The following is an 18864-nucleotide window of genomic DNA, read 5'->3' as shown; positions in this document are numbered from 1 at the left end:
CAGAAAAAAAATTTAGTTATTATTTTTCATACTTAAAAGGGTGGGTTTTTTTTGTGGAGGGTAAATTACGTATATTTTATTTCCTAATCCCTTCTAATAAAAAATATCTTCCTTTCTTTGCTGTTAGCCTGAGTTCCAATAAAGAGAAGCTGCAGCAATATTCACTTTTCAGTCTCTCTCCAGTAAAATTTTTTACTGACGGTTTGCTCAAGAGATAGATTTCATGTGTAATTTCAGTTTCTTGAAGTTGAATGTGCATTTACATTTTAAATAAAGTGCAAAGATCTTAACAAAGCCACTTTTTTATGATCAATGTGAAAGCAGCTGGGAGTTTGTAATTAAATTGTTTCTTTTGCACAGCAGACAGAAATAGAAGCCATTGTAAATAATACATGCAAGAAGGCCAGTTCAAAGTAGCAGAGCCATATTTTAAAGATGAGTAGCTGACCCAGGAGTTTTTTACATTACTTTGAAAATATATATTGAAATGGATCTAGTTCTAAAAAGTTAATTCTCGTGTAAATTCTCTAGGAGTGTTTAGCATTTATCTCTGAGCAAGGTAGCTCCTAGTTAAGTGCACATGTTACAGGCTAAAGGTAGTATTGTGCCTCATGTTTTACTGAAGGATGAAGCAATGAGATAGGAACAGGCACTGTGCCTGCTGAGAGCAGATATTTTTCCTGTGAACCTCAGAAGTCAAATAGGATAAATGAAAACCAAGACAAAGATGTTTCCAGTTACTGTAACATCAACCAAAAGACTTGATCCAAAGATGACAGTCTGTAACAAAATAGCAGGCTGTAACAAAATGACAGGATCTAACTTCTGTTAGAATTTTATATTACATTCACATCAATCCCCATAAAAATATGATTCTGAGAGCCATCCTAAACATTTAGATTAGCCAATAATTTTTTTTTTCTTTGGTATTCATTTGCTTTTGAGTCCCAAATGTAAATTGTATATCTCAGAAGAGTCATTCCGAGATTTCTGACAGCATACTACACATGGTGAGAAGGTTTTGATGCTTCACAGTCTTAATATTTGCAATTTTAACTAACTATGATCAAAGAGGAAGTTTGTTTATTTGTCAACCCACTTTTCACTATCAAATCTTTCTGGTTTTTTTTCCAAGTATGGAATAGGACCACTGTTCATCCTCTGTACAGCTGTGAATTTCAGCCTTGGTAACAATCGTTTTACTTGAAACTCCATCTCTTTCTCAGCTGTCTTCACAATGCAGGTTATTTCCTAGTGTTATATCAGATCCTACAGTTGGATTAGTTCCTAAAGGATGCTTTTTATATGTTTATTCATTTTATATTCCTCAGTTCTTTCTGAAGAACATACCTGTTTCACACAGAGCAAATTCATGCTCATCAAATCAGGAGTGTCATATTTTCTTCCTAAATATAAAAATGTAGGGTTATATATTAATTTAATAGAAATTTACATTTATTATTCCATGGAAATATCTTAATTTATTTCTATCTTCATGGAAAAACCCAGCAACTTTTCTACCTTTACTATTTTAACCTCCCAAAGTACTTAAAACACCCATGAACCAAACAAACAGCTTTAAAAGTATGTGGGTTAATTTAAGGTATAAAAATGCAAAGTTTCTTGAAGGGAATAGTAGCAATAAAATATGCAGAAATTAGAATTACCCTTCTCTTTTTAGAATAAATAATTTTCCTTCCTGAAGTTTATTCATTGTTTTTGATAATATTAACATTTCACATGGACTTAATACTTACTGCATCAAGAGGTATAGGCAGAAAATAAAACAATTATTAGACAGCTCATATCTAAATGTTGGTAACATCTCAGTCAAAGTATAAGACTGCCAGAATAGTATCTTCCCAAAAATTAGTAATTACTTGTTTTCTTTATCAGGCAGCAATTCCTTTACTAAAATTTAAATCAGGAAGCAATTTTCTGGTTAAAATGAAAATTACTAAATCAACAGAGCACGAAAACTAGGCACATTATAGAATCCAAATTACAATTCTCACTGTCAGGGAAATTAGCAACAAAATATGCTCATCCTTCTCTCAAAGGTGAGAGATGTTTTGACTAGTACATATTAGCCTATGTACTCATCAAAATATTTTGCTGGAAGACTTGACGAATTTTTACAAGGACAGTTACGTAAGTTTGAAGGCAATAAATGTGTTATTTTTACAATAGGCTTTAGGAAGTGCAGCAAAAACTGGATAGGTATGGAATAATTTATCTGTAATTAGCTGGCATGATCAAAGTGAACCATGGGTTAGTGAATATAATTTAATATACATCATCATGAGCAATATGTATCATATTTACGTCTGTTCCCTGGTAAACCCACAGAAGTACCCATATGGAATTCTAAATTCCCTCGAGTATTTTTTCTTCAGAACATTCATCTTAAAGTTCCCCAAAGTGCAAATCAAGGTTTCGTATGTTTGGTTTTTTAAGTGGATGTTACAATTTAGAACAGGCATTTTCCTGAAGTGTGGAAGCTGCTGGTGAGCACAGCTCAGTCCTGTGGCACCACATCCAGGGAACAAAGCAAGCATGTCTTAAGACACTTCCTGAAGAAGAAAACTGCTGCCCATATTATTACTCTACCTTTATTAAAATCTCATTACAATGGGTGTATATACCATTCAGCTTATGTAAAAAAAATATTAGGGGAATATTTAATATATCTATTATTAGCTGTGTTTTAGAAGAATGTAGCATGTGGAAACACGGAGAAGAGCCATCAACATTTGACCAACTGTCTGTGGATCATCAGCATGTTTTCTGCAAATCATCATTGATTCACAGACCACAGTTTGAAAACCACTGTCATGGTATGTGAAGAACTGTCTTACCTGGAAATTAGAATAGAAAGCCCTATGGAATTATTTCCTCTTTCACCATATTTATCCAAATGTGAGGCCTGAAATCTGATGATGCTTTATACCAACATGTAAGAATAATAAAGTACTTCTAGTGGTTCTGGTATCCAGCATCTGTTACTGTTACAAGTTAAAAAAGGAAGCTCATTACTGTTTCACCTTCTACAACAGCACTTTTTGATGTCATTTCATGAATGCATGGAGGCACACATGCAGTTTATCTCACTGGAATGCTCTCTCTCAGATTCTTTGTTGGTTTGCACTTTGTCCTTGATATCTATGGCAAGCAGAGCTTAGTGGTCAAAATCTTTGGAGAGCTTTCTCCTCCTCTTTGGTAATACATGTCTTTGGTACAAAAACTAGACCTTCACATATACATCAAATTTTCTTCAGGAAAGAATTTTAATTCATAGTCCTTCCTCTTGCTATAGTAGCTACAGTCTGCATGAATGAAGAGCTGCAGAGTAAGCATATTCTTAGTATTTTAAGGGTTAAATCATCCCTGACACTAAGGATGAAAATAGAAACAAAACCCCTAAATTTCATGAGGCCCCAAATTCCTTACTTATCATCAGTTTTCATAAGATTTGAGATTTTCATTTCTTCTGGGATTTTCTTCTTCCAAGTCTGATTCTGCAGACTTCTGTCTTCCAAAGTCAGGTAGACAGGAACAAATTAGAGCAATACTTCCACTATTTGGGAACATTGCCCTGCAAGTGCCTTATCCTACAAAGTGCTGAGCACTGCCACATATTTGAGGAACCTTTTTTCTGGAAAGTAGAGCTGTTTGTCATAGTGGCCCCTCTCATGTACATTTTGTTTCAGCAATTGTAAAAATGCAGCTGAGGTTCCTTCTAGGTTCCTTCAGTCTTTTAATCTGTTTGCAACTTTGGTACCCAGAGCAAAGACAGGAGATGGGGAAAAACAGCTTGCTCAAAGTACTTCTTCACCAGTTGTTGTCATTATTAATATATCATGCTTAGCCCAGAGTCACTAGTTAGGATCAGCACAGCATTGTGCTTGGCTTCCCTAAAGCCATGTAAAGCTGCAGAGCAAGTAGGTATCCAGTTTAAAGTTTCTTTTCAGATCTCCTATTCGTTGCAGTTAGGAGATAGAGGATGGGCAGGATCCCATTATGCAGAGGATTATGCTTCAAAGACATATGACAGATGGGGCAGAGAATCTTTGGAGAGATGTGGAAGTTGTGGTTTTTGATAGTTATTCAGTATTTTTAAATAAAGAAAAAGTCTCTGTGCTATTCCATTTTTTCCTAGAGCTGGTACACATATAAAACAGTACAATTAATTTTAAAGGTGCATTTAGCTATCTGGGTATGCTACCAGTTCACTTATTTAAGATTCTTCCCTTCTGGAGTAAATGCTGATTGTAAATGAGATATCATTAATTTCTCATTTTCTTTTTGAAAATCTTCTCAAAATGACCTGAAAAAGGTATTCTCTCTTTCACCAGTTCATTTCTTGAGCAGCAAATGCAGGCAAATGTGCTGTGATTAGAGTCCAAATATGAATGCTGCATTTTCTCAGCCCGGTCTCTGGCAGGGAAACATTCTAATAATATGGAGATATTCCTGAAAGTTCCCAACAGCTTTTTACATACAGCATTGCTCATATCTAGCAGGTCATAAAACTCACAGTACTGAATTGGAAACTTTTAATGTGACAGATAAAGAGATTGGGTAAGATCTGATGCATGCAATAGCCTAAGTGCATGCATTACAGTGTTGTGTCTAGCACTTGTCATCCTGTGGTTTCCAGTATTTTTGACTCATGACCCTACAGTTTTGTGTACACTTGAGCCTGGTGACTGATGCTTTTCATCTCAGCACCACACAACAGTAGCCTCATCACTCCCATACACATTGTGAAAAGCCATTGGCATAGACTGGATCCCCAAGGAAAGAAAAATAAATGAGTTTGATAGAATAAAATCTTAATGCATATCAAAAAGAAAACGTAAGGTTTTCAGCAGGTTGTTCTCTTGACAATTCTAAGTATATACTTCAGACAGATTAAGAATTAATTTTTATATAGATATCTAATATCAAGGAGACAGGTGTGCTTTTGATAAATGATCCCTTGTTTGAAATTAGGAAACTGTTAATCTGTCAGGCTACCCTGGGTTTAATGAAAAGATGATCAGAGGCACTTTAAAAGAGTATGTTCATAAAAGAATAAAAAGGTAATTTCAGAAATGAGGAAAACAAATGAAAGTATTTTCTTTGTTTCCCTTAGATGTGGGAAAATAAGATGGTTTTGTTTTAGCTCCTCAATCAGTAGCCATTGCAGCCAAGTTCAGAACCTTGTTCCAGAGTCAGAGGAAAAATTCTCATTAGTTTCAATGGATTTTACATAAAAAACAAAACTGGGAGTTAGAAACATATGGTCCATGGACTGACTATAGTCCATGCTGTCATTTCCTCTGTTCAAAGTCACTTTTTCTTCTGTGTTACTCCAGGATGACAGAGTTGTGTGCTGACATTTGATTCTCAACAGGAGAACATGGATAATGAGACCCTTATCCACCCTTTGTGAGCAACTGTTCAAACTGCAGTCTGATATGAAAAACAGTAGATAATGAGCTTTGACCAAAACAAATGTCTATTGCTTCAAATTTAAAACCTCCCTTCCTCAAGTGTTGAGAGAAAAAGTTTTTTTCTTGTCATAGATGGAAAACAGTAACTTTAATACTCTGTTTGGCCTGTGCTTCTGACATGTCCTAGCAGTAATGGAAGTGAAGCTGTGTTTTCAATTCAGTAGTAATATAGACCTAATCTGCTGCCACTTTGTGAAATCAGACAGTTGCTGTCCAATGTGTTGTAACTGATCTATGTGTTAACCTCTCCCACACACACACAATCATGGTTTTTAAAGCTGCCTGCTTAGGCATGGCCTTATGTACTTGATGTTATCATCAGCAGACTAAATGTGACAGAATAAGCCATTGAGTAAATCACTGACTGTGGCTTACACCTTCCAGCAATAGCCTTGACGTAGTGAAGGGAAAATGTTTACTGTGTTGATGGGGCAAAAAAGAAAGGAGAAAATTATATTTTAAGATAATTTAAAAATGGATTTTAAAAGGTAATTTTAAAAGATTGGAAGGGAAATAATGTGTTTTCAGCATGAGAGGTGGAACAGGACATTGTTGCACATTCCGTGTCCTTCAGGAGTGGAAGTGGCCAGCATGAGCTCTCCCAGGGATGCGTTGCCACTTCTACTCCTCAGGAGAGTGACTGTACTTCAGTAGCAGGCAGTGTGCTGGTAAATCATATGGAGATGAAAGGCTTGGGATAATTCTTTAGTTATCTTGTAATTCGAGGGGGGTTTTGTACATTTTATGAGCTTATGTGATTTTTAAATATTCATTGCCTGTGTAGAACCTATGTTATGATGTTATCATCAGGAGAGAAAATTCTTGTCTGTGGGCCTGTAATTAGACCTGTGATATAAAACTTTTCCAGCTAGGCTTCTGCACAGAGAGAATAAAACTGTTGAACATTAAGCTTTTCATTTATGCCAAGGAATATACAAATAACAAGGATATGCAAGTACTGAATATTAATATTCAGTTTCACCACAGCTACAGCTTCTAGATATGTGGAAAACTAACATGGTGAAAAGCAAAATTTTACTTTTTTTTTTTCCTATGTTTACAGATAGGGAAAACAGGTGCCTATCTGCAGTTCCTCAGTATTTTGTCCCGAATGCTGATTAGACTGACAGAAGTGGATGTTTATGATGAGGAAGAAATCAACATTAGTAAGTTCCTGATATAAAAATATTCTGGAGACAATAGAAAATTGTTATGCTAAATGGAAATATAGTTGTCTGTATATTCTATGCCTATTCTATCCTATTCACCTTTTCAATTGCTTTACATTATATAAATACTGTAAGAAAAAATCCCTGTGATCTTCAACTGATACATAAAATTATTATTTTATTCATCATTAAGAATTTAAGGAAAGAACATCCTTCTGTTTTTTGTGGAAAGGGGTTGACATTATTTATGTATATTAAATTATATCCAGCCATTGGTCTTCAGTGTAGATTTGGAATGAATGTTTGTGGCAAAGGATATAAAAGGAATCATTGAAATTTTGTCAGATTTATGCCATGAGGAGCAATGTCATATTTTGTTATCACAGAAGATTACCTGAGGGAAGGAAGTTTCTGCTCTCTAATATCTAATCTTAGTCCAAACTTCCTTTATTTACAGTGTATTACTCCTCTGTGTTTCCAGATGTATTTCTGTCAGACTGGACATGAAGATAATTTTTAAAAGGTAGAGTTGTGTTGAGGTGCAAGGTACATTTGTGCAAATGTTTACCTCTTGGTGCATAATGACATTGTGTCATCAGACTAATGAAAGAAAAAAATTAAGCAGGAATAACAGGTACAGCAAAACCATCTATAGCAATATAAAGAGCTTAAAAAAATTCTGAATTCTTATTTTTCAAAAATACCATAGACATAAAAGAAGAATCTGATCAATACTACCACCAGCCTGGAGATATGTGGCCAGATTTGGAGTCATTTAAGAAGATGCCTTTTGACTACACCATCCATGATCCAAAATATGAAGATGCAAGTCTGATTTGTTCAAAGCTTCAGACTATAAACAGTGAAGGTTAGAATTTTTAAAATCCTGTTTGGTACATGTATATGTATTTATTTGTTTTTAATGTGAGAATCCTATTAAACTTTTAAGCAGAGTCAATAAGTAATAGTGAAGAAAGATTTCAAGTTTTCCAGATTAAGTACCAGAGTATGACCCTTATAAATTACTTATGGAATATTATATGGAAAATTCTTCATTAAAAGCTCTAATTCCACATTAAGGTTGTGTATTTGAATGATTTTATAAAGTAGTGTTGTCCTGCTCTTTAGCAATGCAATGATTTATGTGCATAAAGTTAGCTTTGTAGTTAAAAGTATCTATCAGTTTATTTTTTAGGTTTTAGGTTAGGTTTGGAAAGCATGAAGATGAACATGCCCAGATCTAGACTCCTGGAGTATTGATGTGTGAATTAGTCCTCTGAATTAGCCAGCTGGACATCCACAGACAGGACTGGGTGGCAGGGAGGAAGCACTGCTGTTCAGAAAGACCTTGGCAGACTGGAGAAGTGGAACCTCAGGAATGGGACCCTGTTGAACAGTTCACCAAATGTGCCCCTTGCATTTGGGAATAGAATAATTTTATTCAGCTGTAGAAGTTTGGGGCCAGCTCTACAGACAGCAGCTTTGCTAAAGATGACTTGATGGTCCTGGTTGACAGCAATTTTAACATGAGCCACCAGTTCTCCACTGGGTTAATGGCTTACTAATAATCTAACAGCAGGTCAAGGGAAGTGATTATTTTTTTGTGATGGCAACTCTAAGGCCACATCTGGGTGTTCTGTCAAGTTTTTGGCTTCCCAGTATGAGAAAGACATTGACATAGAGAAGTGTGGCCAGTGAGCAGCCACCAAGATATGTAGAAAATTTGAGTGAATTGGATTTGTTTCAATTGGGTTTGTTTGGGGAAGTCTAGCAGGTGCATCTGAATGCTGTCTTCAACTTCCTAATGGTAATTTATAGAAAAACACCAATTATAGATACACAGTATAATGACAAGAGATAACAGACACAAATTGCAATATGGAAAATTACAATTATATTGTATGAAAAAAAATTGCAGAATAACAGTGCTCAAACCACAGAGCAGGTTGCCCAGAGAGATCATGAAAACTCCACTCTTGTGATTTTTGAAACTTAACATGACAAAGAAAAGCTTTGAGCAACCTGATCTGATGCTGAAAATCTGAGTAGAAGATTAAATAACAAAGTCCTTTTCAGCATAAAATACAACTCATCTTCCCTTAGTCTCTCACAAAGAGGATCCTTTGAAAAATACAGATATCCACTAAGGAGCAACATCACTAAATTGCCAAATTCATTTCACGTAATCTACTGTGATGTCTGTCACAGAATGGCAAATGGCATGAGGCTCTTTTTTACTGTTTATTGGTTTTGTAAGCATACTACCAATAATAGCAACAATGAAAATTGTAATGATCAGGCATCTAAGCCTTATGTGAAATCTGTATTGAATTATGATAATCATAAATTTGTACATAATTCCTTGTAGTTCTTGCTGTGCATAGCAATTTATAAAATATACTGTGTTCAGAATGAATTCCTGGTTTGTTTTGTGTGTGTTTTATATTGCTATTTTTCCTAGAAGCTGATTTCAGTGACAGAAACACTCTGTCACAAGAGAATAAATTCTAGTCTTGAATATATGTTACTTTTAATTTGTTTCTTCTCTTAATAGACAGATCAATGAGCAGGAGACAGGAAGATATGTACACGTGCCGTCAAACAACTAGGATGAGATTGTCCAAGTATGCAGCATATAACACCTACCATCACTGTGAACAGTGCCATCAGTACATGGGTTTCAATCCCAGGTACCAGGTAAAGATTTCCAGGTGTTACTCTGCAGATCAGAAGCTGAAGCACACACAACCCAAACACAGCTTGTGTACATTTACTGTATTTTAATTGACTTAGAAGTTGTATGTGTGTACACATACAGCTGATTTACAGATTTTGTTATTTCTTGAGGCTTACCTGCCTTGACTAGGCTGCAGTTTGGGGAGATCAGGGTGCCAACCCTTTTGTCATTTAAACTACTTTATTCAGTGTTGTGATCTGCCTGTGTACTACCAGTTAAAACTGCTATTCCAGTAAGCTTTCCACAGGGCTTTGCTTAAGTGGAAAAGTTTGCACACGAGTAACTGCAACAGGTGTTATTTCTGATACAGAAGTAGTCCAGCACAGAGTAGTCTATCTGTGGTAGACAACTCGCTTTTACTCAGAATAACCTTCTAATTTCTTGCTTATTATAATGTGAGGAAGAAAGTGTCAGCAATGCAAATCCTATTTTTTATGTGCCAGTATTTCTGAAAGCCAGGAGGGGCCTGTAAGTATTCGTACAATCTGCAAGATGAAACTGAAACAATGGTTTCAAAAGAGGAACACTTTAATTGGTATTTTTTAGTGTAAGCCTAGCCTAGGGAATATTGCTTAACACTTATGAATAATGAAGTTAAATCTAATGTCATACAGTAAGTGACTGTAATCTGTTTAGCAATGTTGTAAATGTATATAGACTACACTGAGACCTTGTGATTTGACTTCAACTGAAATGATCTTCTTTTTTTTCCCACCCTTAGATTTATGAGTCCACTCTGCATGCATTTGCCTTTTCCTATTCTATGCTGGGAGAAGAGATACAGCTGCATTTTATCATTCCAAAATCAAAGGAGCATCATTTTGTCTTTAGCCAACCAGGAAGACAGTTGGAAAGTATGAGGCTACCACTGGTCACAGATAAGGTAGCTGGATTATTTTTATTTATACTTATGGCCATATATAGGAGAGAGACACCACCGATTTCAAAATTTCTTGAATTAGTATTCTCTATACTACTGTTCCTACTGTCAAGAGACAATGAAGATGTCCTTATGCTAAGCTTGTATTTTCTCCCAGAAAGGGATAAGTGAAAAAAAATTGAGACACCAAAAGGTCTATCTTTTGCTCATCCTCAAGGTTGATACTTTGGTATAAATAGTCTTTTCCGTGACAAAAGGTCTTTGGTTATGGGTTTAAATGTTAAAGTGAGAATAGTTTCTGCAAAGAAACTCAAAGATATGATTTCATTTATCATATCATTAGTCAGAGGAAACATTTTTTCTGTAGAGAAAAAGCAGTGGAATATCCTGTTTTATTCTGCATACATGCTTAGTTACTTTCATATAAAAATAATGCTTTCAAAGAATCTTAGCCACAGCTTCAAGACTGTATAAAGAATCACATGGCATGCATGTAGAAAACACTTTGTAAGGTCATCTATTTAACAGGCTCTGCAAACTCTGACCACAGAATCACAGAAGTGAGTTAGAAGGGACCCACAAGGATCACTGAGTCCAGCTGCTGGCCCTGCACCACCATCCCCAGGAGTCACACCCTGTGACTGAGATCACTGTCCTAACACTTCTTGAGCTCTGTCAGGCTGGTGCTGTGGCCACTTCCCTGGGGAGCCTTTGCCAGTGCCCAGCCACCCTCTGGGGGAAGGCTCTTTTCTTGATATCCAACCTAAACCACCCCTGAGACAATTTCAGGCCATTTACTTGGGTCCTGTCCCTGCTCACCACAGAGAAGAGATCAGTGTCTGCCCCTCCTCTTCCCCTCATGAGGAAGCTGTAACTGCAGTGAGGTCTCCCCTCAGTCTCCTCCAGGCTGAACAGAAAAAGTGACCTCAGCTACTCCTCATACAGCCTCCTCACGGCCCTTCACCATCTTTGCTGCCTTCCTTTAGACAGTCTCTAATATTCTAATATTTTTCTTATATTGTGATGCCCAAAACTGCACACAGTATTCAACATGAGGCCACACTGGTGCAGAGATGTTGACCTTTATAGAGATTCCTGATACCCATGTCTAAGGTGAAGCTGTGCCTTGCTCAGGCCACACTGCTTGGAGTACTGAAGCAAACTGTGGAACAGCAGTAAGCAGTAGCACTTCTATCCTGGAGAAAATAAGCTGCTTCCAATAAACAGTAATAAATCAATATCGCTCTCCAGTTCAAGTTTTAAATAGAAGAACCAAGACAGCAACACAACAGCAATGTAAGAATCACATCTCCTGCTCTCCCTCACCCAGTAAACTTGTGCTTGGCTACATGGTCAGAACTGTGCACTGCATCCTTGTGGATTCTTTTCTTGCTTCTGCCACTGACCTGGTTTGAGGCTTTGACATTTAATGACTGTTTTCCATTTGCGTCTTTTTCTATTCCCGTACTCCAGTCAGAAGAGTTGTACTGTAGATTTGGAGTAAGGTGTTTCTTACAGTCCTATATTATACGGACCTAAATCCTCTTCCAGATCTATCCTCAAGGTACCTCTGCACTTGGCAGGCCAAGGTTAACGATCCTGTCTATTCCACCACACTCTCATTGGTCAAATAACCTAAATGATAGAGTTTTCTTTTTTCCAATTCTTATAAAAGTTATTTATTTTCCTATCAAGGAAGTTTAAAATGTGTCAGTTTGTCTAGTGTTAGTGGATCTGATTTATTCTTCTGAAGAATCTATTTCTCCTTTTTCTCTCTGGATTAATACAGAAGCTTGCACTTCTTTTTACCTATAGAGTGAAGATTACATAAAAAGCCCCACTTTTACTCCCACCACTGGCCGTCATGAACATGGACTGTTCAATTTATATCATGCAATGGATGGAGCCAGTCATTTGCATGTTTTGGTTGTCAAGGAGTATGAAATGGCCATATATAAGAAGTATTGGCCCAACCACATCATGCTTGTTCTTCCAAGCATTTTCAACAGTGCAGGAGTAGGTAAGTGTAACAAAAGGTTCTAAAAAATGTGGACACACAGCTTGGGTCCTTAGGTGTTATTGGGCAGTGAAATGTAGACCCACAGCTTGCAGCTAGGATGTCTGATCTGGTGATCTGGATCCCCTCTGAAGACAAGGTGTCACAGCTGAAGATACACTTCTCTTAATCCACAATGCCTAGAACAAGCTCATTGAGTTGCACCCTAGAAATATTATACTCTTCTATTGTCTTTGAAAGAAACTGAGGGTGTTAAAACTCAGATGGAGTTACTGACTCTGCTTCCTTGTGGCAATAAGTTGAGTGCTATTTGCATGGGCAGTGATGCTCTGGTTGGGTATATCCCTCAGGTAGGTTCTGCTAATGTAACATCTGTGAAACACTCAACCCTTTGCTTGTGCTGCTGGAACAACTTATATACAGCAGTAGTGACAAACATTCAAAGTAGATCATCAAGGACAATTTCCAGTGTTATTCACTGGGAAGCTGGTCAGTCAACATCTCTAACTCTTTGCACTAAGAGATGCTAATATTGTCACATGAAAAGAAGTAGTCACTAAATGTTTAAGAAACTAGAAAATCTTTACCACAGAAGTTAGGCCTCATTCTTCATCCTTGCCGATATGGTTTTTTAAGTCACTTGACTGGCAAGTGACAAAGCAAGTTGGCTTTGGGTGGTGGTGGGGTTAAAATCTTCAGAATGATTTATACTCTTGTCTGTGCAGAAATATTCATTTCAAAAAGCTTCTGAGTTCAAAGCAAACAGTTTCTGCCCCTATTTTTAATCTGGTGGTTTATGCCCGTGGTTTCAGGTGCTGCACACTTCCTGATAAAAGAGTTGTCTTACCATAACCTGGAGCTTGAACGGAATCGGCAGGAAGAGCTGGGGATAAAACCCCAGGATATTTGGCCTTTCATTGTCATTTCAGATGACTCCTGTGTTATGTGGAATGCAGTAGAAGTTAACTGTTCAGGAGACAGGAAAAGGTAAATAGTGTAATATATGCTTTTTAATTTCATCTCTTTTAACCTTTCTCTACATGTAATTTTGAAATGATGTTTGCTACTTTTACCCTGTACAAGCAGAGAATTATATTTGCCAAGGACAGTACTTTCCTAGGTATCTGTCTTTGCGTAGCACATAGTGTAGTGCCTGTTTTTCATTCCTGTCCCCTGAGGATTTATGTGCCCTGTAGCCGTTGCTGTTGAAGCTAGAGTTACGTGGACTGCAGATTTTAGACTCTGTAAACACTCCCTGATACACTGGACAACATGTCCATTTTCACCAGATTTTTCTAGGGAAGCTAAATTACAGTTCTGTGCAAGTTGTGTAACTGATTTCCTTTGGCTCTTTTGGCAGTCCCAGTCTGTATGTCTCCTTATGAGTTCCCCAAATCCCTGAACTAGCATTTTTGTTTTCATTGCTTTAGCATATTGTTTGTGCTAGATATTTTTACCCATTCCATGTACAGACTGTGCAGAATTTACAGCAAACTTTCAGAGAGAATGACACTCAGTGAAAAATGAGATTTATATACTCTAGGGGTGGGCTAGAAGAATCTTAATACTTTCTGCTTAAGTTATGGCACAAGTCAGCAACTCTCCAAGATTCATTGTAATATTATCTAGGTAACTTAAAAAATTTACATATCTAAGTGAATATTTTGAGAGATCTTGACTAAGTTTCAGATCTATCATACCAGTCCCCACCACATAAGCACTAGTTAATTTTAACTATAGTGAGAGACAAAAAAATACAGTAAAGTAAGACAACACTGAAGTTATCTACCAGAAAGTCATAACAACTTCCAGCTGTTAAGAATTGCTCTTCAGCTGAGAGATTCTGAATGTTCTCTATATATTTTAAAATTAATACATTTTCATAATTATTGTAGTGACTATACATGGACTGAAAGAAATGTTTCCCTAAAGCAAATTCTGCAACACATTGAAGCAACTCCCAATGTCACTCATTATGCCCTAATTGGAATGAGGAAATGGTCCAGTAAAACAAACAGTGCTGAGATCAAGGAACCATTCTCCTGCTGCCATGTGCATGACTTCCTTATGCTGAATGTGGATCTGACACAGAATGTACAGTACAATCAGAACAGGTAAGTGAATCGGTAGCACTCTTCAGCAGAGGTGATGAACCAAATAAAGGAAGTTTTACCAAAGCTCTTGGTTTTTTTAGGGAGGTTGTGAATGGCATACAGGTAGATTTTGTTTTCTTACTGGTGATTCAAATCCTTCCCAGGCTGCCAGAAGCTGGAAAAAAGACATTAATTTCTATAGTTCCAAATAAAACACTGATAACTAAATGATAGGATAGACACAGACAGCAGTGTACTCTGCAGTACTGGTCTACTCCAAGTGGCCTTTGGTAAATAATGTACTTCCCTTCTTGTCTGCTGAATTGCAGACAATGGTTTTCTGTAAGCTGGTTGGGATAGCCCAAGTAATAAAAATGGCTCTACACAGAGTAGAAAACTTGGGTAACTGAACATTAGTCACTGTGCTTTTCAGAACTCTGCTAACTCAGGAAGATATCTTTTGAGGCCCAAGCTTACTTAAAACTGCAGGGAAGCATTCAGCGTTCATTATTCTGTGAATAAACAGATTATCTATATTTCTATTGTCAGTTTTCTATTAAACAAATTTGACCCTGTGCTTCTCCTAGTGGAGAACTGTGTTCCCAGGCTGCCTGAGCATGTTACCTTGTGTATGATGGGCAAATGAAGACAGTGACAATAAAGCAAAATGTTAAAATGTCAGGAATGCCACATCACACCACCCATTTCCTGCCTGTTTTTGAACCCCATGAGGTTCATCGTTCCTGTGTGGGTACTGCTGAGTGTGGAGTATTGTCTGGCATTCCAAGCCTGGGCAAGGAAAAAGGTACATTTTAAAAGAGACAGTGATAGTCAGGGATATCTAATAACCATGTGGATATTGCTAAGATCAAAGACAAAACTTTAAAAACCTATAATTGAATGTCATATTTCTCACTGATGTTGACTGTCACACTGATTGCTCAGTTTGCTTAAATTCATGCCCTGGTTCTGCACATCATCCTGTTTCCTTTGTAATAATATATTCAAAATGGAGAACTGAGTCTGAATTTTCCAGAGATGTCAGTATTTTAATTTAGTCAGCTTTAGGAGTTTACCTTCTATTCTGTTCCCTCATATTTTTAAAATGGGTCAAATTTAGCTCAGGGATATTTGGCCTCATTCTGCTTAATTTTCTCCTGTGTCTCAGCAGTTATCTTGTATAAAGACTCCCTGCCTTCAAATAGTCTTCATTTCTAAAATAAAATTACATTAGTTCTGTAGAGGGACATTGAAAAAATTGCTAGCTATTAATATTCTGAGGGGAAAATGAGTAGTCAGATACTTCTGTACATTTGATAAATCAAATGTAAGGCGTCATCCATTTCCTTGGAAACCAAAGGAATAAATTTCCTTGACCATATTTGGGGTAGTAATGTATGTAGCAATTTCTTAAGGCTCCATTATTGTAGTAAAAGGCAAAAAAAAAGTTTTAACTCCTGAGTATTTTCCTTAGCAATTTACTGCCTTTCCACTTTATGCTTTTGATCCTTTCGCTCCATAAGTGCTTTCCTCCCTCATTCTGGTCTTCTCAAACTGATTCCAGCCTAGTTTATAACTAGAAAGCTGAAGCCCCTTTCCCTGACTGATAGGCACTGGTGGAGGGTCAGTATGTTTGATACCTGTCCTTTCTATGGTGCTGATCAAAGGCTCTGAGTGCTTATATTTGTCAGTGTGCAATGAGGAACATTCCTCTGACCTGCTATGATTTTTTCTTTCCAGATTTACATGTGATGATGTTGACTTTAACTTGCGTGTCCACAGTGCTGGCCTTCTCATCTGTCGGTTCAACCACTTCAACGTCATGAAAAAGCAAATTGCAGTAGGAGGACAACGATCCTTCCACATAAAGTCTAAGGTGGGAACTGAGACCTCTGTTGCACTGTTGTTAAAATTCTGTTTTCCTTTTAACTAGGAGAACTGAGGTATTTTGATGCATTATCTGTTGCCAGTAATGGGGTATGCCTGCCACATGGGACTTTTTTTAGTTATTTATTTCTGAAATCCACAATATTCTTGTCATAAATGCAACTTTCCTTTACAGTTTTCTTTCAAAACTTAAAAAAAACATGTAAAGTGTCTTTTTGCAATCCAAGTCACCATTCACTATGTGGATTTTATCTACAGCTGTAGAATCGCTCATCTTCATGTGACTTCATAGGTAGGAGTATTTTGAGTTCAGAGTAGAAACCTCAAAGACTATAAACGCAAATATAATTTTATGAGACTGAAACTGTTTTGGTAGCAGATATTTTTTGCTGAATAACTTTTCTTCTTATATAAAACTTAGATTTGTAGGGTAGAGATGTATTTCTTACAAACCAGAATTCACATAAGTGCAACTTGATTGATTAAGATTGATCTGTACGAGAAATATTTTTTCCTCACAGGTATCTGACACTCCAGTTTCAATCTCCCCTGCTCAGTACATCTGTGCTCCTGACAGCAAGCACACCTTCTTGGCAGCACCTGCTCAGTTGCTCCTTGAAAAGTATCTCCAGTATCACAGCCATCGCTTCTTTCCTCTCTCATTGAAGAATTACAGCCACCCAGTGCTATCTGTGGACTGTTACCTTAACTTAGGACCACAGGTACTGAGCAAAACAATCTCCAAGTGGCTCTAGAAATCCATAGGCTCTGTTTTGGATGGGTTATTGATGTATTCCATGATAATAATTACACAGCCTTTGAAGAATCCTATAATATTCCTATAATGTTTAAATCAAATTCTTAGTCCCATAGAGATTTTGTCAGAGGCTTCAACTAAAGTACATGGAGAGAAATCCCAGAACTGTCCTAAATATATACTAATATAGTCTGTGAAGTGTTTTCTCAATCTACTATAATTTGGCTCCTCCTACAGAAAATTTCCTGCACAAGAGGGTTTTACAAATATATACAGATGTTTTAGTTCACTTCAGACTGATAAGCTGAGGCAGAGAATCAAATACTAGACAACCAGTGGGAATGGGAAAACTGACATTAGGTCTTAGGAGCTGTTGGCTTTCTCTGATGAGTCTGGATCTAAAGCTAAGGTCATACTTCAAGTCAAATATGTCAGTAGAAATTTGGTACTAGGGTGGTGTGATTCAGGAGAGAGGGGCTGTTTTTATCTCTTCACTGAATACCAAATTAAATTCAGTTTTCTGGGTTTACTGAACTTCTCTTCCAAAGAGCTGTGTAATAACCTTCCCATGTATGCTGCTCCCACAACATTTTGGGTTCTTAGGCTTTTGTTTCCACCATGTTTGGAAAAAGAAGCTTTGTGGGAGGCATTGTATTGTTACTGTCTTCATCCATTGCATCCTTTCAACTCCAACCCATTCAGCATGTGAAATTATTTCAATTTCATTCTGGAATTGTGGCCTGAACTGTAATATGATGCAATAGGATTGAAGGAATATGGAATAGGCATACTGGTACAGAGTCTTAGTTGCTGAGGTTCAGCCTTCCTCCTCCACTCAATCATGCTGATCATGCCAGATGAATATGAGTACAGTGGCACTTTTGAAACAAAGCCATGTGTGGAATATTCCCTTAATCTGAATTTATAAATCCTGAAAGAGTGCTGTAAATATTCCCATTCCTATTAGATTTCAGAAGTAGCCATAAAAACAAACTAGGCAAGAGGAAACCTCATAAATTCATGTATATGCATAACTCTACTAACTTCAGTAATCCTATTGTAATGTAAATGAAATTTGGAATTTCTAAGCGTCCTTTTCCTGTCTGACTGTAGAATAATTGTATTTACTCGCATATAAATAAAATGTGCTGGGCAGGTCACAGCATTATGGTTGTGGGGAGCTATTGTTACTGCAGCTTTCAAACTCTATCACATCTAAGCCTCATGATAATAATAATAATGAGTAGTAACAGTACATAATTATGAATATTATGAATTGTGCTTATGTATATTGTTAACAAGTAGTGCTATGTTTTGGAAGGAACTATAAAGCTCATAATACTTGGAGTTGGAAAGAAAGTCTGAATTTGAATCAAGTGCAGATACTGGAAGCTTCATATGGAAGCTCTAAAGACATTAATTTTTTTCCACCCTCTCTCAATCAGATTGCAGTTTGCTACGTGAGTTCTCGGCCTCATTCTCTGAATATCAGCTCCTCTGGTTTGACATTCAGTGGTCTCCTGCTGTACCTCTGTGACTCCTTTGTTGTAGCTAGCTTTTTGAAGAAGTTTCATTTTCTTAAAGGTGAGCTGCAATAATTTTATTACAAAGAATTAGGTGACGTGATCTCAGATGAATGTGGGGAAAATCTATTTTATCTGTGTTTTAAATGTATTCTATTTATTTCATATATATGCATATCTATGTATATGCATGTATTCATATTTGTCTTTATATGTCCCACCCAACTTTGATGCTTGATCATGCTGGCACTGCACTGTACTAAACTGATATATACCAGTGCTATAAGTTCTGCAGATTTCTAA

The 18864-nt window shown here is 36.9% G+C and overlaps 1 protein-coding gene across 7 annotated transcripts in view; it reads left to right on the top strand.

Moving 5' to 3' along the window:
* GREB1 (growth regulating estrogen receptor binding 1) overlaps positions 1-18864 on the top strand; it is a 92967-nt gene that overhangs the window by 70977 nt on the left and 3126 nt on the right. For all 7 annotated transcript variants that reach the window (XM_085576268.1, XM_085576269.1, XM_085576270.1 and 4 more), the window contains exons 23-32: positions 6562-6664; positions 7377-7535; positions 9222-9364; positions 10126-10287; positions 12100-12304; positions 13114-13288; positions 14197-14415; positions 16135-16270; positions 16803-17003; positions 18484-18622. In XM_085576268.1, coding sequence (XP_085432394.1) covers positions 6562-6664; positions 7377-7535; positions 9222-9364; positions 10126-10287; positions 12100-12304; positions 13114-13288; positions 14197-14415; positions 16135-16270; positions 16803-17003; positions 18484-18622 — 1642 coding nt within the window. The remainder of the gene's footprint in view (positions 1-6561; positions 6665-7376; positions 7536-9221; positions 9365-10125; positions 10288-12099; positions 12305-13113; positions 13289-14196; positions 14416-16134; positions 16271-16802; positions 17004-18483; positions 18623-18864) is intronic.

The sequence above is a fragment of the Lonchura striata genome, chromosome 3 (assembly GCF_050655825.1).
Source record: "Lonchura striata isolate lonStrDom1 chromosome 3, ASM5065582v1, whole genome shotgun sequence".
NCBI classification, from domain to species: Eukaryota; Metazoa; Chordata; class Aves; order Passeriformes; family Estrildidae; genus Lonchura; species Lonchura striata.
Note: the sequence above shows the minus strand (reverse complement) of the source record. Positions and strands in the feature narration are given on the sequence as shown.